Source organism: Antechinus flavipes, chromosome 1 (assembly GCF_016432865.1).
Source record: "Antechinus flavipes isolate AdamAnt ecotype Samford, QLD, Australia chromosome 1, AdamAnt_v2, whole genome shotgun sequence".
NCBI lineage: Eukaryota > Metazoa > Chordata > Mammalia > Dasyuromorphia > Dasyuridae > Antechinus > Antechinus flavipes.
In genome coordinates this window covers 85887305-85911698 of record NC_067398.1, presented here as the reverse complement: position 1 = coordinate 85911698, position 24394 = coordinate 85887305, and the positions used below count along the sequence as shown (strand labels likewise).

At 36.7% G+C, this 24394-nt stretch overlaps 1 protein-coding gene across 1 annotated transcript in view; it reads left to right on the top strand.

The window, feature by feature from the left end:
- The first annotated feature begins 11030 nt into the window (after nt 1-11030).
- The window catches only part of GRIN3A (glutamate ionotropic receptor NMDA type subunit 3A), a 210801-nt gene continuing 197437 nt past the window's right edge, over nt 11031-24394 (top strand). The window contains exon 1 of the mRNA XM_051986557.1: nt 11031-13426. Within this exon, the coding sequence (XP_051842517.1) occupies nt 12608-13426 (819 nt within the window). The 5' untranslated portion in view covers nt 11031-12607. The remainder of the gene's footprint in view (nt 13427-24394) is intronic.

Sequence of the window (24394 nt, the reverse complement as noted above, 5' to 3'; positions counted from 1 at the left end):
TTTAATAAAATTCTGGGGTTATATAGTGTGTAAATATAGTCTGCAGAAATTGTGTGTGTGTGTGTTGTGTGTGTGTATATGTGTAGTCTGCAAAAAATGAACTGGGACAAGTCTCTCTGCAACTGTCATTCTTTCTTACTTGATGTTTTGCTGACATCACCCAGATCCAATTAAATAAAAAATATGAGGATATTAAATCATGTTTAGAATGACATCTTTTATACAACCAAAATAGCAGTCACAATAATGGAGATATATACCACATCCTGTTCTTACATGATTTAATCTCCTAAGATCTTTATATTTTGAAAGCTTTTTGTTCATTGCAGTTTGGAGAATATGTTTGTTGTAAAGACATCTATTATATGTGTTGTTCCTTGAAGCACCAATATTTTCATGATACAATGTAAAAACAAAGGTTCTAGAAACATGGGATCTAGGTTTTAGTCTCACATTTCCAATGAAATCACTATAAAACACAAGCCATATCATTTAACCTTCTGGGACTCAGTTTCATTATCTGTAAAACAAGAGGGTAGGAGTGCAGCTACATGGTGCAGTGGATAGAGCACCTGGAATTAGGACCTGAGTTCAAATCTAGCCTCAGAACCTTAACACTTCCTAGTTGTGTGACCCTGTGCAAGTCACTTAATTCCAATCCTCACCAAAAACAAACAAAAGAAGGTAGATGATCTCTGAAGGTTATTCCATTTCTTATTGATGTTGTTAAGGCATTACAGGGATGTCCTTATTGGGTGTTTTCTTGGCAAAAATATTGAAGTGGTTTGCCATTTCCTTCTCCAGTAACCTATGTACCACTTAGTTTTTATTTCTGTGATAACTTAGCCCATGCCAACAGATACTGCTTCCCAGTTCAGACCATTATTAAAAATATGGGATTCTAGTCTGACATCTATTATTAAATGACCTTGGATAAAGCATTTAATGTCTGTCTCTTTGCCTCTGGCACTGGTTTTCTTTGTTTGTTTATTTAAGGCAACATAAATAAAATCTATGCTTCTCTGTCTTCAAAGGAAATAAAAGAAAATCTGCGAAAGTGCATTTAGCTCTTCGAGAGCAAGGTGCTATCTAAATCCTGGGTATTTATTATTATTCACATGCTGTCTCTTTCAAATCAATCTCATTATGCCAAAACTTTTAATGGATGAATATGTTTTCATACTGAGCTTTTGGTACAATTCCATGCGATCAAATGCTAATTACTTCTGCTATCACCTCCATCTCTTCTCTCACTCCCCCAATATAGAATTCAATAGATAGTGATACCACCCCAATGACAACTTTAGGATTACTCCAAGATTACTTCAATTCGACTGAATCTATTAATCATTTATTAAGCCCCTACTATATGGTTGGCGCTAAAAATCCAAATATACTTTCAAAATACTGTATAGTTTTAAACATATGCAATATCCTTGTTGGCTGTCTCTATTTGTTGTTGCACCTGAAAATAAAATCTAGAGCAATTTTACTTATCCAGCCTCTAGATATCCCCATGTCTGGTTTATCCAGCTTATCCTGCTGTATAGCCTCATTTGCTCCAGGGAAGCATCTTACTTCTTCCATTGAAATAGACAGCTTATCTTTATAGAATTAAGTACAGGTTGTAGAGTACTCACTTTCAGAGTACACAACTCAGTAAATGGGACCTCTACTGGTCTTCTTCTCTCAGCTATCAGTCTAGATTATACAGATTTTTGAATTGTCCAATTATTACTGATCCTAGCTAATCCAAATATAAAGATTTATCTTATTCCTAAATCATTTAATGAGTAACTTAAATAGAGCTGTTTTGGAATGTTTAAAATACATGGGAATGGTAGGTAGCAAATATCTTAGAAGTAGATTCCAGTCTCATAATATTCAAAAAAAGATTTTGTTTCCATGTTTAACGGTACAATAAAACAATAAAAACTATGCACTGGGGGATATTATTTTGTCATTCTTCTTTATTTAGTGTCTCTGAGCACTAAGGAAAAAGGATTCCAAATATGTGCCTAAAAACTAAAAGGTACCCTAAAGATCCCATACAGTACATTCACATAGCCACGAACTAATTCAGCTCCTTATCCTTTCTGACTGCACTATTGTAATCAGATTCTAAATAGTCTCTCTGATACCAGTCCCTCCCTTTCACATTTCATTCTCTGCAGTGCTGACAAAAAAAAATTTCCTAAAACAGAAGCCAAACCACTTTGCTCCCCGGGGAAGAAATTTTCAATTATTCCATAATGCTTCTAGGATAAAATGCAAATTTTTCCACCTGACATTTAAAGTCCTTAATGACTGGCTAACGTTTACCTTTCTAATACTTGTTTTACATTATTCCCTTTGTGTACTACGTTTTAGCCAATGGAATATTGGTATTTTCTGAACTCAATAAGCCATTCATTTACTATATCCCTGATTCTGTGCAAATAGTTGTCTAGGACAGGAATACACTCCATTCTTCTCTCTGCTCCTTTGAATTCTTGACTTTATTCAAGAATCAGATTAGACACTATCTCTTCCTTGGAGACTTTCCTGATTCCTCTAGTTACTGATGCTTTCTCACATTGAATTATTTTATCATTACTAATCTGCTTACATCTTATAGGATATAATCTCTTTGAGGGCAAGAACTAGCTTGTTTTTCAGTTTTTGCCTTTGCACAACTCACTGCTAAACAAATGTTTACTGAAACATTATTGAATCCATTCCAACCCTTTAATTTTGTTGAGGAGGAAACAGAAATCCAGAGAGGAGACATAACTTTTCTATAGTCATAAAGGTAGTAAGTAAAAAAGCTACAATTCAAAAATAGAGCTTCTGACTCCAAATCTGGTGGGAGAATTTTTTCCATATTAACAAACTGAAAACAAACCTGAAATCTGAAACTATTGGTTCTCTCTTAAGAAAAACATTTTAGAATAGCTCTTATTTATCTACTCCTCCACCACCACCATTTATCAGATAACGGCGCTAGTGTCGACCAGGCTTAATCACAATGCGTGTATTCCTCTTGGAGCCATTATCTCGATAAGACCCCAGAATTAATGAAGCCCTTAAAACCTCATCCATCTACTGGAATCCTTTTATTATATGTTCTTTGTATGTTCTTTCTGAACAAATACTAAATATATTCTATAAGTGGAAGGATTATATAGATGTGCATCTTGCAAAGTGTGAGATTTAGGCAGCCTTTTGCAAAACTCTCAGATTCTTCTGACTATGAAAGGAAAACTCCTTCTGGAGTATGGGCACTGAAATGACAGGTTTTGTTTTTTTAATGACTGCAATAGGGAATGTGCCAAGGTTTATTCCACAACCCAGATGGAGAAAAACTGCCCCAGAATGATGATGGTAACAGTGAAAATTCCTCCATCACAGCCTCTTCAAGCTCTATGCAGTGAAAATGATCTCTTCTGGTGGCTCCCAGCCCTGTGCTGGCTGCAAGATGGGAAGTAAAACTCTTAGCTAATCATCCTATGGAATGCTGAAAAGGCCAAGCACTTGTCAGAGTTGATAACTTACTCCACTGACAACAACTGGAATAGGAAGACAACAGAAATTTTAAAGACACTGAGGTCTTTTAGAGATTACATTTTTTAAAGCAGACAGTTCCCAACTTTTAAAGTGTTGTGCTTCAAAATACCCTCATCTTTTTCTAGAGAGGGGAAATACTTAGGACTCAGAATCTTTTCCCATAAAGCAATGTCATAAATGGTGATTAGATTCCAGGGCCAGCATATAAAATCCATAATGTCGCTGACCTCTTCCACTACAAGTCCAACTATAGTGTCATATAGTAGTGTAGAAAGGAATATGGCTTCCTGATGTACCGGATAGAAGAGTGGACCTGGAAACTGAGAAGATCTGCTTCAAATTCCTGTTATGAACTTTTGGAGCTATGAGACAAGTCCCTTTTAATTAACTTTAAGCTGTTTCCTCATTTGTAAAATGTGGGTTATTGTGAGATTCTAGTAAAATAATGTAGATGGAGAACTTTGAAAATGCTAATGTTCACATAAATATTTGATATTGTAGTTGTTCTCAGAAGAGGTGCCAGTCACAAGAGGTGATAGGCCCTACCAAGATATAGATGCTCTCATTATGACCTAAAAACGTTTCATGATCAGGAAGACTTGAATTTGAATCATACCTCAGGCTAGTTATGTGACACTGGAGAAGTCAATTATCATCAGCCTCAGTTTCTTAATTTCTAAAATAATTATAGAACCCACTTCACAAGATTGTTGAGAGGATAAAATAGGTTAACATGTTTGTAAACTTTGTAGCACTATATAGACATTTACCATTATTATTCTTTTGAAGATAAATTGAACTAAAATCAAAGATTCACCACAGACAAGTCATAAAATAATTCATTTTTGGCCACAACAACTCACGTGGATGATCTACTAATTCATCAAGAAGTTGTGGCACTGAATGATTGGTGGGATATCCATCATTAATTTTTTTTAAATCACAGGTTTTTATTTTTCATTGTAAAATGTTGGACCAAACTGTAGCCTGAATACTGGGCCCTAGATACAAAGAGAAGAGGATTTCAATCTATCAACCAAAAAGCATCATTTAAAACTCTTCTATGTTCCAGAAATTGTTTCTGACTAACTATTCAGTTAGTCAATAAACATTAAGCACCTGATATGTGCTGAGACATATACTTTGTGCTAAGGATACACAGAAAGACAAAAGATAGTCCCTGGTTTCAAGAAATTCACAAACCCAAATGTTGATGATGCAAAAAAGACACAAAAGATGATCTCTGTTCTCAAGGAAGTCACAGTCATATTGGGGAGATGGCAATCAACCACATACAAACATGCTATATACAAGAAAAAAAAGGAAATAATAAACAGAGTGAAGAAATAAGAATTAAGAGAGGTTAGAAAAGACTTTCACTAGAAGATGGGACTAAAAGAAAGCGAGAAAAGGCAATAGTGGAGATTGCGAGAGAGACCATACCAGGAATAGGGGACAGTCAGGAAAAAAAATGCTTAAACTAGAAAAGGAATATCTTGTTCATGGAATAAGGCAGACCGAAGAGTATGTGTTGGGGAGTAAGTTGGAAGAAGAATGGAAAGATAAGAAGAGACTAGGTTATAAAGGTCTTTGAATGACAAACAGATTTTTATATTTTATTCCAAAGGCAATTGGAGTCTGGAAGTTTGGGTATTTTATTTGGAGGGGGAGGGGATTTTGGAGTAGGGGCAGTAACATTGTTAGATCTGCACTTTAGGAAAATCACTTTATTTATATTTAGAAAAATATAACTTCTCCAATGCTGGGAGACATGCTATCCATTAGCAAAATGCTGAAATAAACCCATTTTATCTTTGGTACCATCCAATATCCCTGTTTGAACTTTTCTTTCCTCCTAGACTCTTTCCTTACACTTTTAATCAGTTAATTAATAAACATTAAGCACCTGATATGTGCTGAGACATTTACTTTGTGCTAAGATACACAGAAAAACAAAAGATAGTCCCTGTTTTCAAGAAATTCACAAACCCAAATACCTATGTGCTTCAATAAGCTCCTCACCCAAGCTTATCAATCTTTCTCTAAAAGGTTCAAACTGCTCTCAGTTTCCCATATTCAAAACTCCCCTTTCTTTCAGGGAAGCTTCTGATCTAAACAGGCTAGTCTAAATAATATATATCTGTAAGCTTTTAATTATCCCATAATATTGTACCTTTTTTTAATCAAAGTTTATTGATAAAAAATATCTTATGTCATTGGGAAATGGCTAAACAAATCATAGTACAAGAATGTAATGGAATATTACTGTGCCACAATTGTTGTTCAGTCATTTTACAGTTGTGTCCAACTCTTCATGACCCCATTTGGGGTTTTTTTGGCAAAAAGACAGTAGAGTTGTTTGCCATTTCTTCTCTATTACTATGCTTTAATAAATGATAAATATAATAAATACAGAGAAATATGCAAAGACTTACATGAACACTTTTCACTTACAAAGTGAAATAAGTAGAACCAAGAAAAAAACAAAAGAAAATTAATCTCTGATAAAATTTGTCATGAATTAAAGTGAAAAGAAAAATACAATCAGGGTAAGCAGAGGAGGATTTTAAGCATAGCTCTTGAGTTAGGCAGGCCTGATTGATGCTACTCTGACATCCACACCTTAGGATGCTCCTTCTCTCAGCTTCTGATTTTTCTCCCCTTCTCTACGCAGAGTCTATATTACAACATTGGTGACAGAGATTGAATTTATGAATAGGTCACTAGCATGTTGTCTGATTAAGTCTGGAAATTCTGCAGTGTGTTTCATATATGAATGCATATAAAATGGGCTTTATTACTATTGCATCAAGGATCAGACCCATAATGTCAGCAGTGCTGTCAAATTTGACTCTTGAACAGTATCAGAGCCAGTGATGGGTAGAACTTGGAACAGATGTCAGGTGAGAAATGTAGGTTTTTTCTAAATCTTTTAGTGACTAAGATGGTAATCCTATGACATCCAGGAAATGTAAAGTACTCAAAAAGGGTTCTTAAGGATTCAGAGTATAGTGAATAATGCTATTTTTATGTTAGGCAATTACCATTATACATTTGAAAATTAGGAAACTCAAGAAGTCAAGGTTAAGTGTGTTGTCTCTGGCAAATTGGTGCTGAGACAAGAGTCTACATTTCCTGATTCCCAATGTTCTATGTGCCCATAATCAACTTTCTGGTACTACATCCAAATATTCATTTCCCTGTCATTTCTTTTCATGTTATTCCCATTCTGACCCTACTGATACCAGGAAGTGCAGGAGTGTATTTATGCCTGTTTTAAAATAAATTAGAATAATATCAAATTGCTTATCGTTTTAGGAAGAGGAGGAAAGTGAAAGAGAAAAAAATTGGAACTCAAAATCTTGTAAACATGAAAGCTAAAAGTTGTTTTGTCATGTAATTGAGGGAGGAATACTATTTTTTAAAAAGAGCCAGCTTGAAGTGGTAGAGTTGAGAAAATACTAACCAAAAAAGCAAAAGAAGCATATACTTTTCAGGGCTATTGTGAAGATCAAATGAGATAATATATGTAGAGAGTGTTGAGAATAGTGTTTTGCACATAGTTGGCACTGTATAAATGTTTGTTCCTTCCTTACATTTGGTATTAGAACAATAAACTTCCTGGCACTTAAAAAATAAAATAAAGTAGAGTAAAAGTTGATTCCTTTTGTTTTTGCTTATCCATCATATGATCTGAGGTAATTTATTTCTGACTCTGAACAAAGGTTAAAGAATGTCATCATTTTATCTGGGTTAGCTTTTCCAGAATTGTGCTGAATCTAGCCATCATATTGTTAATAACAGTAGTACCTAATATAGCACTTTACTCCTCCAAATCACATTCACACACATTTTTGGTTCCATCCAACAATCTTGTGATACAGATAGTGCAATTGTCATCATTTCCATTTTAAAGTGAAACCATTTTGTGATTTACTCCAAGTCACATGGCTTATAAGCACCTGAGTATACATTAGAATCTAGGGCTTTGAAGTATAATCCTGCCTTATAGGCTCTTTCATGAGGAACTGGCTATACTTTGAGGATCTCTGCCTTCTCCAACACAATGACTTAGAGAACATAGGAATTTTCAGTATCCTGAATTCCTCCCTCATAATTCCTCCCCTTCCAAACTTGTATTAACTAAAAATGTTTTTGTTTTTATTTTTATAAAGTAAAGTGCACTGCTACAATTCATATTAAAGCCTACCAAATCAAAAGATAGCTTCCCACTCATCCTCTACAAAGTTCCATCCCAAAGACTTGTAAAAATCCAGTGACTTATGGTATTTCCCAGGAAGCTAAGTAGTACAGTGGATATAACACTGGGTATGGACTCAATAAGACTCATGTTCAATTCCAGCCTCAAACACTTATTATCTGTATGACCCTGAACAAGTCAATTAACCCTGTTTGCCTTGGTTTCCTTATCTGTAAAATGAGCTAAAAAGGAAATTACAAACCATTCCAGTATCTTTGTCAAGAAAATCCTAAATGGGATAATGAAGAATCACAAAACTGAAAATCACTAAACAACAATGGTATTTCCCAAGTAAAGGAGGAAACTAGAGTTTACTTCTCCAGGCAGTGTTCTCCCTTAAGACTCCAATGTCCATATCTTATTGGCCTTTCTTCATTGAAGGTCTTCACTCTCATTAGATAGTGTGAATTCTATTGTAACTATCCTCTCTGACCCTTACTGATTCTATCTCTGATGATATTGATTACTTCTGATCATTGAGATTTCTCATCCGTTAACTCTCCTCTAGAAGATGGGTATTCATCACCTCCTTGAAAGGCAACATGTCTCAAATAGCTTATCCTTTGAAAGCTTATGCTGATTCATTCCTTTATCTTATTACTTACAATTCTGTCAGTCCTCTGGTCAAAGTGCTTCTGGACTTGGGAAACTTTTACAAATACTCAGACATCACAGGCTTAAACTGCACAAAAGGAATTCTGTGTTGCTCTTCCTAACCCATACCTCCTGCTTATGCCAGTATTTCCAGTGAATTTTGAAATATCAGTGGGTATTCCAGTTCTGATTTTCCATTTTTCTTCTTCTCAGGCTGCTGGGAAAAATTATCCACATTAACTCAGACTGCTTCTCAAAAGTTCATCAGTGATACATGTTGGGAGTCAGTGACTGCCAGAATCTACTCTGAACAGTATCACCTGTGACTCAGAGGGACAAGGGCAACCCTCCCCTAAGAGAAGACACCTATAACAGCACCTAAGAAGCAAGTCCAGTGTTTTTCCTACTATGGACTATTTTCTTAGAAGAATTATCTGAGTATAAAGAACAACATGGTAAAGACTGAAGCTATATGTAAAAAAGAAAAAAACAAGAGGAATAGTGAAAGGACATCAATATAGAAAAGTAGAAAGAAAGGGGAAAAGAGCAGAAAGAATGAAGTGGAAAAGAGAGTTCTTTGTGCTTAGCAAAATAAAATATCCATAAGCTTTGTACACAGTAGTACAAAGTAGTACAAAGGCTTTGTACACATCTTGACTATCCCATATTTGGCAAACCCAATTTAGCTTTACAAAGTTACATTTCAACTATTTATTTAGTGTTCAGATAATTATGGATTTTCAATAACCTTCAAGTAAAATATCTATGAGAACAAAGTTAGCAGATTAGCAAGTACAGTATACCCATCTTTTCTCTAATGGCATTCCTTTCTCACTTTGTTCAATGTCTGAGTACTACCTATGGACAGATGAGTAACCAATGAAGTAGTAAATTAGCACTCTGGAGCAATACTAGAATCAAAAATGTTGGGCTACAAATAAAGCTGTCAGAAAGGGCTCCTTCCCCCTTTGTTCACTACAGACCAAATAGGTTCAAATCCTTTTGTCATTTGAGAATTATAAAGAGTGTATTTAGGTTATAGAGAGAGAAAAAGGAGAATTCTGATAATTTCTGGTAGAAGATAACAACAATAGTCATCTTCTAAGGTAGATGCTTGATACAATGTGCCCCCAAAGTCTTAGCGCATTTCTAAACTTTCATAGCTCAGGAATGCACTAAGACTTTTGGAAGTCCCTATATAAGAAAATGCATGGACTTTCTAGAAACTTAGAGTTCTCTGTTTATACTCAGCTGTGACTTAACATGTAAGGAACTGTGAGTTCAATATGTCCTATATTTTGATTTTTAAGATCAATCTCCTGGAAGCTTTTTCCATATCGAAGCTGTCTAATATTATCTGAATTTTATGAAGAAGTTACTTAACCTCCTTAGAATTCAGTTTTCTTAGCTAGAAAATGAGGGGGTTAGCTTCAGTGACTGCTGATGTTCCTTCCTCCTCTGTTTTTATATTCCAATGATCCTCTAATTTGGGGTATAGATCTTTGAGAGATAGAAGGTACAATGAATAGAGAGCTGATCTTAATAAGGAAACCATAGGTTCAGGTATTGTCTCATACAAGCTACTTATGTGATCATAAGCAAGTAAGTCAATTAACTACTCAATACCCTAGAAAACATGGTAAGACTAAATTGGAATAGTTGCTGTTCTATATCAACTTCCACAGCAGAAACTACCAAAAGTCTCAAAAGAGTTCTCCTACAGCAATGAAATCAGAGGTCCAGACCTAAAACTGCTAATGAGAAGTGCAAATGGAGAAAGTTTATTCTTATAGGGATTTTTATATAGCTGTAGAGAGGCAACATGTGGTGGTGGACAGAATGCTGGCCTCAATGTGCAAAAGAGCTGGATTCAAATCCCATCTCAAAATCTAATTGTCTGTATGACTCTGGATGAATAATTCAATTATCCTTTCTATGGTCTAGGGCCTATGTAACTGTCTGAGAAAATAAGTTGCAAGGAAGGTGCCAATCTGCAAGAGCAGAAGGAGTCCAATGAAAGGACAAGTCCCATTCCTATCTCTATCCTCATATAACCCTAGCTTGTTAATCCCCAGAATAAAATATAATATCTAGCTTGTAAATTAAAACAGCCTTACAAGGTAAATAGCAAGTGTTTACCTAAGCCTTTAATAGATTAGAAAATTAGAACATGGTTGGATGAAATAAATTGCAAAGCCTTAATTCTATAGAGCTGAAACTAGAATTCAGAATTCCCTGTCCTTAATACCCACCATTGTATTACTGGAACAAAAAGGAAGGAGGAAGAGGAAGCGGAGGAAAGAAGAAGAAGGAGGAGGGAGAGAGAGAGAGAGAGAGAGAGAGAGAGAGAGAAGAAGAAGAAGAGAAGAAGAAGAAGAAGAAGAAGAAGAAGAAGAAGAGAGAAGAAGAAGAAGAAGAAGAAGAAGAAGAAGAAGAAAGAAAGAAAGAAAGAAAAAAGAAAGAAAGAAAGAAAGAAAAAAGAAAGAAAGAAAGAAAGAAAGAAAGAAAGAAAGAAAGAAAGAAAGAAAGAAAGAAAGAAAGAAAGAAAGAATGTCTTCTATGTGAAAGATACTACCCTGTTCCTGGACTACCCTTCTTTCCCCAAAAGCACATGACTGGCATTTTAACATCTTCAGTATTAAGCAACTATCAATTTTAGCGCTAATTTCCTCTTGCATGGCTAGATTTAGCAGGAATAAGCAGCTTTATGGTGTGTTTTGTTTGTTTTTAGGAAGAAGTGCTCTGGCACTTCTACAAAGAGAAACAATATTTTGAGGTCTCCTTTAAACTGACCGCTGACCCAAATCAATGATTAACTCTCATTTAACCCCATTTTGAATGGCTGTCGACATGTTTTTAATATCTCTAATTTCTGTCACAAATACATTTTTTGATATATGACTAGACTCTTATATTTAGAACCCAACCACTTAGAGTTCACACTGCTTGGTGGTCTATAAGTGAAAGTGTCTGTAGGTATAAATAATTCTTGTTTAAATGCCCTTTGCTCTGAAAACCTGTGAAAATGATCTATTGCAGGAAGTCATTTAAATTAACAGTTCTCTGAAACCATCCTTGGAAGAGGGCTGGACTAGGAGCCCTCAGCCTCCGCGTCTTCTTGGGAAGCTCCCTATTGGTTCTCTGAAAACTGAAGTCCTCTCCTTCTCTGAAGGAGATTTAGATGACTACAAATCCCAGCCTCCGAGGAGAGAGGAGGTTCCAGAGGCTCCGTTCCGTCTGATCACCCTCCAGAGAAGATCCCGATCAGTGGGAGTTTAGCGCAGCCAAGCGACAGGCAGAAGGCACGTCTCCAGCAACAGGAGCTGGGCTGGGCGAGTCAAGCGGGCGGGCGGGGATAACTTTGCCTCTTCTAACAGAACCCTTTACTACCCAGTAGCACCAGCATTCCACCAAGGAAAGAGTGGCAGCGGGCAGAAAGGAGAAAAGCAAGAAAGGGAAGTCATGTAAAGGAAAATGAAGCGAGCACGAGGTGAGAGAACAGCAGCCTGTGCAGGGGCAAGGTGGATTCGGCTTCCCTTTTCCTTCAGGAAGGGGGTGAATTTACCTCAGGGCTGCCTCGGGAATTATCCAGGTCCAGATGTTGCCAGAAAGGAACAATAAAGAGGGAGATTCGGGGTTGATTATTTTCCTGCTCCCATTTCCCCAGGATCACCGGTTGTAAGTTCTTAGACGTTCAGTTGCCGAGATTCTGTTTTTGCCTTCGATGTTGTTGATTTAAGATTCACATCCATCCATCCTGCTGTCGGCTTGTCCCAGCAGCCCTGGAGGTTGAGAGACGCCTTGGGCTGAGTTCTCCAAAGAGCTGTGGATGGGGCAGGTCCGGCTGACGGAATGCCTGGGCAGTGAAAGGTGCTTTGGAGGTGCTGTGGTAGCCGGGGGCTGAGAGATGTAAGGGGCGACAAGGAAAGGGAGGAGGTGGTGGAGAGCGGCTCCGGGAGCCACCCGGCTCTAGACGAAAGCGGCCCAAAGTGACTGCCTGGAGGATCCGCGACAACTTTTATGGCTGGGAAAGTGGTCGAGGAGGATCTGGCTGCTCCACCTCGATGAGGAAGGGGCCAAGCCCTTAGAGTTAGATTCTAAGTGGACTAAACTCAGATTCTCTGGAATTCTCCTTTTCTGGAGACATCGGAGGGGGGGCGTCGCTTTCCCTGGGGCGCCCCGGATTTCCCGCTTCGGGTCTCAGTAATGAGGAGACTGAGTTTGTGGTGGCTTCTGAGCAGGATCTGTCTGCTGCTGCTGCCGCCCTGTGCGCTCGTCCTGGCCAGGGTCCCCGGCTCCTCATCCCACCCGCAACCCTGTCAGATTCTCAAGCGCATCGGGCACACAGTGCGGATCGGGGCAGTCCACCTGCAACCCTGGACTACAGCCACCCACACCACCACCAGCAGTGGACAAGGCTGGAGCGGGGCGAGGGGGCAACGTAATGACATCTACCCCGGGGGCGCCACGGCGCCCGTCACAGCTAGGAAAACTGCAGGAGCCCTGGACGGCCAGGCCAGGGCGGAGGCTGAGGCGGTGGCTGCAGTGGCATCGGCAGAGGCAGATGGTAGAAGTTGGAGGACCAGGGCCCCCTCTTCCGTCGGAGGGGCGGAGGCGCCAAGCCGCTGGATTGGGAGCGCCCTGCCCAGCAGAGGGGCTGGACTGCCAAGAGGCGCGGGCGAGTCTACGCTCTTTCCGCGGGATGCTCTCCTCTTCGCTGTGGAGAACCTGAATCGTATGTCGGGACTATTGCCTTACAACCTGTCTCTGGAAGTGGTGATGGCGATTGAGGCAGGGCTCGGGGACCTCCCTCTCCTGCCCTTCTCGTCCCCGAGCTCGGCCTGGAGCAGCGACCCCGTCTCCTTCCTGCAGAGCGTGTGCCACACCGTAGTGGTACAAGGGGTGTCAGCGTTGCTTGCCTTTCCCCAAAGCCAGGGGGAGATGTTGGAGCTCGAGTTCATCAGTTCCGTCTTACACATCCCAGTAATCAGTATAGTGCGCTACGAATTTCCTCGGAAGAGTCAGGTAAGGGAAATGGGATTAGTTGGAGATGGTCATTAATAGTGAGAGCACAAAGGGGACTGGAGAACAGGAAAGGGAAGGCAATGCTGAGAGGGGATAGGCAATGTTTCTTTGGCTTTGAATGGACACAGGTGGAAGTAGAAGAGTAATGGTAAGGATCCCTCCCATACTAGTAGGAAGTGAGAACTTTGAGGTTATACATATCCCCCTAGTGGCAGTGGGTCGAGAGTAAGAAATAAGGAAAAAAGATGTTTCAGAACGCTGGACAGCAACTGTACTTTCAGATTAAAAGGGTAGGGTACTAAGAATATAGCCGGAACATTCCGTGGCAAAGCCAAGTCTGGAACAGTGCGCTACTCTAAATAAGATGCTTGGGCGAGCAGGACAAAGCAGTCTGACAGTTTAGCTCAGATTCCCAGACTTTTTTATTTATTTTTTAATTTTTTAATTAAGAAGAAGAGGATTGCTCCATTTTCACTCTGTATTCAGAACCATTAGAGATTTTAGAAACAAAGAATGTTTGAAAATTTCAAAAAACAAATCCGTAACACCCAGTAAAAGTGATTTAATTCTTAAAGTCTTAGATATCTGAAATGTTACAACAATAAGGTCTTTAAAAGATGGAGAGTTATAGCCTCTCTCTCTCTCTCTCTCTCTTCTCTCTCTCTCTCTCTCTCTCTCTCTTTCTGTATGTGCGTGTCTGTCTCTGTGTGTGTGTGTGTATGTCTTTCTCTGTCTCTGTCTGTCTGTCTCTTTGTTTCTTGGGCAATTTTAGGAATTAAAGAAAAGGACTGGTGGCAGCATGGGTATCTTTGTTTAGGGCAATAGGTGGGTTGCCCCATTCAGACTACATATACAAGATGAATTTGGTGATCTAGCAGAATTGTAAATGGGATAAGAAAATGGAAAAGCATTTCTGTGAAATAGGTGTGCCATTGGCATTGATAGCATTTTAAAGATAGGAACACTAAAAACAGTTAAGGATTTTAGTAAACCAACTAATAATTCAGCGGAAAAGAACAAAATTGAGAATATTCATGACTTCAAATTATATTGTTCTTCCAGGGTTTGTTTTGTTTTCCCAAATTATTTCTAATCTCTCTTCTTCCACCTTAAATGCATATTCAGAATTGCACATAGAATTCCTGGGTGTGTATAAAGTTTAATATACAATATGCATTAGATTTTAATAGACTGCTGGAGGTTTTTGTTTTTGTTTTACTCCACTCAGGGAAAAAAAATGAATTACATCTTGAAACTTAGAAATGGGTGGCACAAGTCCACCCTTTGGACTGGAATGTTTCCATTTGGCATTGAACTGGAAAGATTTGATCTGCAGTACACTGGCTAATTAACTTTCATCTAAAAGGTTTCTGTCACCTGAATCCGAATGGCTGTGATACAGCATATGGAGAGGCGGAAGAGCACAGGTGCAATGCTGCCTATGGCCCAAGTGTTTTATATAAGAAATTACATTGATAGGATGTGTCTTTATCAGTACATATCAAAATCAGATAGAATGAAATTTAAAAGTCAGTGCAATACTTCTTGTCACTTCCTCTTTCTTGCCTAATACTTCATTGCTTAATTATTGTGATCAAGGACCATGTCTCTTTTCCATTTGTTTTGGAAAAAAAATCCTAAATAGTAAGAATTTTCCCAGAACCCGTATCTCTGATTTCTTTAGAGTTATCTAAATCATAAAATCTATTACACAGTATATAATACAAGTATATAGTTCAATAAACTTCAGGGTCTCTTTTTTACCTCTAATATCAAACACAAATGTCTCTATTTGTCACTTAAAGTCTGTACCCCCTGATTCCAAATTAACTTTCCAGTTTTGTTAAATATTATTCCTAATCACACATTCAACAGCCCAATCCAAATGATGGGTTTTTTGTTTTGTTTTGTTTTTTCATACTTGTGACTTTCCCTCTCCTGTCTCCAGGACTTTGTACATTTTATCCCTTTATATCTAGAATGCACTCCTTTCCTTGTCACCCTCTTATAATCTCTAATTTTCTTCAAAACTCACTTCTAATGTCAACTTCTACTTGAGGCACTTCCTAGTCCCCTCTGTTGCAGATGTATCTCCCTTAAATTATCTTGTGTTTATTTTTTGTGTGTATGTATGTGTGAATGTTCTCTCACCATAGAATATAAACTCCTTGAGGGGAGGTACTATCACCTTTTTTTTATCCCCATGCTTACAACAGTGTCTGATCCATAATTGGTGGTAATCAGTACTCAATGCTTGATTGATTTTATAACCTCCAACTGATAAAAAACTAAAAACATAAATATTGCCTAGAATCAAAAGGTCTGGGTTAAAGTTTCAGCATCAACACTCACATTGCATCAAAAAAAGCTTTAGATAGGGAGATCTGTCTAGAACCCAGGCCCACACTTACTGGCTCTGTGATCATGAGTGAGTCATAATCTTCATTTTCCTCATCTTTCATTTTAAAATAAGGATAAAAAGAGCATCTACCCTATAAAGTTATCATAAGGATCAAATAACAAAAGATAAGCAAATGCCTTACAAACTGTAAAACATATAAATGCTACTTATTATTATTATGGGAACTTGTACAAGTCACTTAACTAAATTTCTTCATCTATAGAGTAGGAATAATAAAATGTCAATGGCTTAGTTCATAGGGTTACTATGAAGACTAGGACTTTAAAACCATTAATTACTATATAAGTATAAGGTTGTTATTTTCAGAAGTGTTATCTTTGGCCTTTAAAATCATAAAGCATAAAAGCCAAATAAGTTCTCTACTAAGCAATTTTTACTTTTGTATTTGGAAAGGTATTTTAAATTAGAACAATCAATCTTCTTTTAAAAGTATACAAACAACTGAGTAATATTATCTATCTCCTTATTTGTATTTTATATTCAAATCTATTAGGAGATGACATGCTATAAAATGTTGCCATAAATATTTCCAGACTATTAAAAGTCAATATGAATTTGCAATTTATAGACTGGCCATCTTTCTCTTAAAATAAATAATAATGAAATTTCCTAAACAGGGAGCTTTTCTGTGACTCCTGAAAAGTAAACCTAATCTAGGTGAAATTCTAGAAACAAAGAAGGTATAAGGTTAAGAGAACCAAACTTCAACTTCCTCATTTTACAGATGAGAAAACTAAGGACCAGAAAGGCAGAGCCAATATCATATGTAAAAAAAACTGACTTTTTCACATTTCCATTCATACTGATGATAGTGCTGTGGAAAGAGCAGTGAATGTAGAATAAAAAGAAATCTTCTCCTTATACTTTATAGTTTGTGTAACCATGGCCAACTCATTAATTCTCTCTAAATTCATCTCCTATATTAAATGGGACAGTATGGGATTGGACACATAGAGCTGTCCATGGAGTCAGAAAGATCTGGTTCCAGTACTGCCTATGCCACTTAGTGGATGTGTGCCTTTGGGGGTAAGTCACCCAAACTTCCAATGCCCTAGATAACTCATTAAGAGTAAGTTGAAGAGGTTAATCTTCATTAGTATAAGTTACTCAGTGCTTTCTACACTGATAAAAAATGTATTGTTTGTTTTGTTTTAATAGAAATAATGTGACCTGAAATACCTGACCTCACAAAGTTGTTGTAAGCATGTATTGGTCAACTTGCCATCTGGGGGAGGGGGTGGGGGAAGGAGGGGAAAAAATGGAACAAAAGGTTTGGCAATTGTCAGTGCTGTAAAATTATCCATGCATATAATTTGTAAATAAAAAGCTATAATAAAAAAAAAAGTTGTTGCAAGGATCAAATGAGATAATGTATGGAAGGTATTTGTACTTACGGTAACAAAAGGTAACTAGAATCTTTTTTTATATCTTGAAACTAAAAATAGGTTTCATAACCTATGTGACAGGACTTGAAAGGGGAATTACATCATCCGGTGAATTTGTCAACAATCAAGTCAAAAAATGACTATAACTGATTAAAATCAATGTTTTGGAGAATGGAGAATAAGCTGCTGCTCTGATTACCTTATTTTTAGTTTGCCATTCTCTAGCTCAGAAAATTATTCTCTGTTAGCAATGGCTCTAAACTATTGTTGCTGTTACTGTTCAGTCATGGCTGACTCTTTGTGATCCTGTGGACCACTGTATGTCAAAAGAGCCCATGGGATTTCCTTGGGAAAATGCTGTAAATATCATGTTCCCTGTAAGAAAGAATCCTTCCCTGGTACCCACAGACCACCAGAGTAACCCCTACATATATCTAGTAGAAGTACTCAGGATGATATACCACCAATAGGAAATAGAATCTGATATCAAGCATAATCATGTGAAGCAGGAAGAATGACAATGCAAAAATGAAATGAAATGAAGTTAGGGAATTTGTTTAGGCATGAAATCACAGAACTAGAATGAGTTAATCAATATTAATTAGTGGATCAGAATCAGACAGTGAGTAACCTAAACCTAAACAAGAAAACCCACAAATTATTAATCTGATGAATGAACAGGTATTAAAGAATTAATGTCAGTTAACAATTTAATATATTGGCTCTCCTTCCACCAGGTTATGCATAGCAATTGCATTTTCATGCTCCAAAACCTTTGATCTAAGAAATTAATTGAAAACCAGCTTGATATACCATGATAGAGCACTGTACTGAAGGCCTAAGTCAAAAGGGCTTGAACCAGGACTTGATTACCCATATGACCTAAAACAAGTCATTTTCACCTCTCTGATGAAAGTGTAAAATGAGGGGATGGGATGAGATGATCTATAAATTCACTTCCCTTTCTAAATTTGATCACTCTAAGAAAATAATTAACATGAGAATGAAAGGAAGGAAAGCAGAACAGTGAGAAAGTTATTTGAGGGATAAGCAGGGCCTTTGAAGGCCCCTCTAGATATACAGCATATAGATATATAGATATAGATATATAAAGAGAGAGAGAGAGAGAGAGAGAGAGAGAGAGAGAGAGAGAAAGAGAGAGAGAGAGAGATCTGAATATAGGGCTGATCATGATGGGTAGCCAGTCCCATAGGATCATAGGACCATAGGAAAGATCAGACTGCCCTAACCATGGCAATGCTATGGAGTTTGGAGGAAATCTTTGTTTTCCTAATATTAGATGTTAGCAGCCAATATGAGAAATCTTCAATATGAATGCCATTCATATCTACATCATCTAAGAATACTCCAGTCCTTTTTAATCCTCTTTTCTATATCATCACTGGAAAACAACCACTGCATTTAGAATCAAAGAACCTTAGATCAAATACTAGTGCTATCACTTAGTAACTCTGTGATCTTCCCCAAGTTTCTGAACCTCTCTGTAAAAGAAAAATGGGATAAATTCCTTACAAGGTGCCCTTTAAATCCATAATTATGATCTCATATGGTGGATTTTCCTCTATAATTTCAGCAACAGTCATTACCTACTTAGAGGATAGTTCAATCATGGCTATAGTGATTGTCATTATGAACAAAAAACTAAAGCAATTTTATGTGATTATATAATTCAGTAGAAAGTAAAGATCAAAGGTGTTGTGTAGGAGGGACCAACTGATCTCTAGACCTGGAATTTTTTATCTTATGTCTTCCTAAAAATCTTTCACAAGTCCACAAATAATTTAAACTAGGTACAGATAAATCTCCTAGAATCAAATATCACTCATCAGGCCTAGCTACAAATGCAGCAATAGTTTGCTCGTTTGTTTCTTAATGAATATTTGATTGAATCTTTTCTATATTCTTCCTAGCTACAGATTTGCCATCCTCAACTACTTTGAGAATTCAGTGCAACAAACATATATTAAACATTTATCATATACAAGGCATTGTGCTGATACTAGAAAACAAAAAATAAAGCACAAACCTTGCCTTCAACAAGTTTAATAATAATATTGCTATAAAAGCTTACTTTTATTTGACACTTTAGGTATACTAGAGGTCTTTAAGTTTTTGTATGGTAGCCCCCTTTGGTACTCTAATGAAACCCATGCACCCCTTCTTCAAATAAAGCTTTTAAATACACAAATAAAATATATGATTATAAAGGAAATACATATTGAAATTCAGTCACTGATTTTTTTTTTAGTTTATGGATTCCCAAATAAAGAATTCAACATAGATTACCTCATTTGACTCTCACAAAATTACGCCACTTTGGTTCTACCAATATCTCTTTTTTATATATAGGGAAAATGATTTGAAAATGAGGAAGTCAAGAGATTAAATAATTTGCAAAGGGTCATACAAGTAGTAAAATATTAGAGTCAGAATTTGAACTTTGGCCTTTCTGACTCCAAATCTAGTATACCTTCCTCTATACTATACTTCTGATACCATACCTGCAGTAAAAAATTAATATCTATTCATATATTACAAGGTATGCAAAGTACTTTATATATAGTTTATGTACAAGTAGGAAAATAAAACATAATATATGTTGCTATCTTTCATTTTTATGTTACCTTATTTCCAAATATTTCTTTCCCCCTACTTCTATCCAGTGAGTCATCCCTTTTAACAAATTTAAAAAAGAAAAAATAGTTTTAATTGAATTGAAACAAAAAAAGTCTAAAAAGAAAGGGATTACTTCTAGCTGAAAGAATGAGAGTACACTTCATGAAGGACGTGACACTAGAGCAAGTCCTTGGGGAAAAAAAACGGTTTTAATTGACAGAAATGGAAAAGGAGTCCTTTCCAAGCTTGGGCGAAGGCCTGAACCAAGGTCCCAAGTGAGAGAGGGCTGGAGGCGATGGATGAAAGACTAATTGTCCAGATTGTCTAGAACATGGAGTATATAAAGAGGAATAATATAAAATAAGGTTGAAATCAGACTGTTCAGACCCTTAAACATCAGGGTAAAGAGTTTGTGTTTTATCCTGTTGGCAGTGGGATGTAGGGAGGGACATGACTACATTGGTGCATTAAGAAGATTACTTTGGCAGTGCTGTAAAGGTTTTTATTGTGAGCTAAAGGGAGGGAGAGGAGTTAAGAGGTTGTTACAATAGTTCCTGCCAGAGGTAATATGTGTTGGAACTAGGCCGTTGACAGTGGGACTAGAAAGAAGAGAACAGGGAGATTCCAGCCCTGTCATAAAAATAAAACAAGCAGGATTTGGCCATCAGTTGGGGGTGAATAAAAGGGATGAGATGAAAATGACTCCAAGACTACATACCTGGAAAGGATGAAGGTGACATATGTAGAAACTATCAAGGCTCACGAGAAGAGGGAAAAGATTTAGAGAAGATTTTTGTTTGATATATATATGTGTGGGTGGGTGTATATTGCATACATACATATATTTAAATGTATGTATATGTGTGTTTAAGTATGTAGAATATATATATAAAATGTATGTCTATGTATATAGGTTATATATTATATATGTATGTCTGTGTAGAGATATCCAAGAGGCATTTGCAAATAGGAAACTCAAGTTTGGGAACCAGAAATAAATTTTTTTCATGAAAATATTTGAAAAAAAGTAGTTTGAAAGCCAAAATATAGCATTGTTTGAAATTGACTTAGATCAATCTTCTATTAAGTGCACAATCCTAAATATAAGTTAGGCCTCAAAAAGCACAGTAGAGGGGGCACGGAGAGGAAACAGCAGCACACGCTTTACAATATTCTGGCATCCTCTAATTAAATAAAATGATTGTATTGAAACTGACAATCAAAGAGAAGGAAATATAGTTATTTCAATCAGTTTTTCTGGAAGCACATTTTCCCAAAATGAATTATTTGCACCTTTTTAGATACTTCAATGGCCACAAAATAACTTGATGTCATGTTTTGACTAAATTCCCTATGTAAATTCATAAGATCCAAATTTAGAACTGAGAGGACAGGTAGGGCAGTAGATAGAGCACTAGCCCTGGAGTCAGGAGGACCTGAGTATAAATCTGGCTTCAGATATTTACTAGCTGTGTAACCCTGGGCAAGACACTAAATCTCAATTGTGAAAGAAAGTCCTTAAAGTTGACCCTCCAAAGGAGAAAATATATTACAAATTTCCACATTGGTTCCATAATCACTGCATTTCCTCAAGAATAGTGACTGCTTAACTGACTAACTAGTTGTAGATAGGGGATATGTTTGACTAAGATTCATCTCGAGCAAAGCTAAACATTTATTTGTACCAAATTTGGGAGATTTGGCTTTAAACTCATAGATCTAGTGTGTATCCTCTCTTAAGTTTATTCCAGTCCAAGCAGTTTATTTGACAGGTATCATTTAAGTGCTCTAGTAAAAAATTTTAATGAAAAGAACATTATAATAGTATTGTATTCCTTATCCTCAATTTATCATCAAGTCAGTATCATCTACCACTAGCCTATAGTAAATTCTGTGCCTGCTCTACTGCTCTCATGCTGACTACGTCTGACATTAGAGCCATAGGGTCATTTCTATCACTGTTGGTTCTCAGAAGTACACAATCTTTTTGACTCAACCCTTTCATTCTCTCTCACCTTGATCAAGTTGCTAAGCATTGATGTTTCTACCCATGCAATCTTTTTCTCTCAATCTAAACACTTTTTTTCTACTCATATAACTTCAACCTTAGTTTAAGTTCCAATCCTCTCTCACCTAGACTAATGTAATGGCTTCTAATTGGTTTCTGCTTCAAGTCACTCCCTATTAGATTCCATCTTCTATATATGATTTGCTTTAAGCAAAGATCTGGCCAAGTTCCTCCCTTATTCAATAAAATTCAGTGTTTCTTTATTGCCTCTAGGATAAAATATCAACATTTCTGTTTGACTTCTAAAACCCCTCACAACCTGGCTTTCTATCTTTATTATATATAACTCCATTTCTCACATGATATGATCCAACCAAACTGAACTCTCTGATCCTCACACATTTAGCATTCCCTCTCCCATCATTGCCTAGAATGCAATTTGCTCACTCTTGTCTCTTAGAATCCCTGTATTCCTTTAAGAGAGAGCTCAGGTACCATGTAGGACATGAAGTTTTTCCTGATATCCACAAGCTCAAAATTCTCTTGTTCCAAAATAAACTTGAATTAAGCTGCCTTTTATTTATTTTGTATTTGTTCTGTAGAAATTGGTTCTATATTTACTTATATATGCCTGTGATGTCTCTCTGTATAAGAAATAAGCTCCACAGGAATGAATTGTTTCATGTTTTCTCTTTATATTCCCAGCACTTTTCATGATACCTGATATATAATTTTAAAGATACTGCTTGATTAGTTGATTAATCCAGAAAAGACCTTAGAAGTCATTTTGCCCAACTCCTTAATTTTATAAATGAAAGAACTGAGGCACCACTGCCTGATGAAGAAAATTTCCATGGGTAGACAGCTAATTAAGAGCTAAACAGGATTAAAATCCTATTTCAGCTTTGCTCTTGGGATAAATATGTTAGGTAATGAATATTTATTTATTCTTATCACACATAACTATTGTTCTATTTAAAAGGATGCACATCTACCCAGGCAAAAAAAAATATATAAAGGAAGAAAAATAGAACTGTGGAATTTGTATAGCATAAAACATGGGTTTATACCAATTGTGTCACCTTGTTGCCTCACTTCATATACCAGGAGTAAGTCAGGAGATTTATTTTCCCGCATCTCCTCTGACCTGCTCTAGCTTTTCTTGGCTTGGTCCATGAAAAGTATAGCTCTCCTCTTGGGAAAATACATTCTCCTCCAAGTCATGATAAATGGCTGATAGAAACAGCTAATTGTTGCTGACTTGAAGATAAATGATTTCAGATTAAAACTCAAGTGATGCAAAACTTTCCTAAGCACTAGCCCCTTACGAGTTTTCTGGAAGAACAGAGATTCTGGGCTGAGTTGGAAGATTTACTAAGTAGAGCATAAGAAATTAAAGAATAGAGGACACTGGGCAGCTGGTCCTATTTGACCTTTTCTCCTCTCTAGAGCCCAATAAATTGCTGAACACTCTAAATAAGTCAACTTATATAGTGCTTTAAGGTTTGCAAAGCATTGTAAATATGTTATTTCATTAATCCTCACAACAGTCTCATGAGTCATTTGCTATTATCATCTTCACTTTACAAATGAAGAAACTGAGGATAAAAGAAGTTGGGTTACCTTGTCCAAAGTCAAACTAGTAAATGTCTGAAGCAGGAGTTGAACTTGAATGAATATAAGTTTCATACTCTATTCATTGCACCACCTAGTTGCCTCTTGATGATAAAGCTATCATCATTTAGAAAATGTCAAGGAAAATTGACAAATAAGTTTCTTTATGAGTATAGCCAAATTACTTCTCTGAACTTCCACTTCCTCATCTATATTTTTCTTTCTATCTTACAGATGTAGAATCAATAAATTTCTTGGATATAGATACTTATTTTCATATTTTCCCCAGTATTCAAAGATTGATAGTCTAGCTAGGGAGGGGGAAAAATCAGTGAAGTAGTATTGGTATTTTGGTTACTCTTGAAATTGTTGTTAACAGTTCAATAGCACTTTAAGGTTTCCAAAGTGAGTTTCTTTAGATTTCAGTGTCATTGATCTTATTTAAAATATGTGTAATAGAAAGAAAATTTTCATTATTAGTTTTTTTTAAGATGCAGAAGAAGAATAACATAGTCCCTTGTGTCCATTCAAAGTAAATATTGATTTTTAAGGGATAGAAGGACATATGGTCACAAATATTATACACTTATGTTGGAAATAATTGAAGAGAACTTGGGAGTTCAAGAACTGCTGGAGCACCTGAAACAAATGACAAGAGACAGAATTTTCTGCATGCATTTGCAATCTGCCTTTGCATTTTCCTTTATCCTCAAGCAAACAATTTTAAACTGTAGCAAATAATAATTCAGTTGATATGTTCTTGTCTAATTCATAGGAATGGACCAAAAGACATTCTGTCATTGCTCTCTTTTGGGTCTGTCACAGGGCATTACTTGAAGTTTACATTCTTAGCTCTTTGAAAGCTATAACAATGGGGAAGGAATGGATCCCTTTGCATTTTT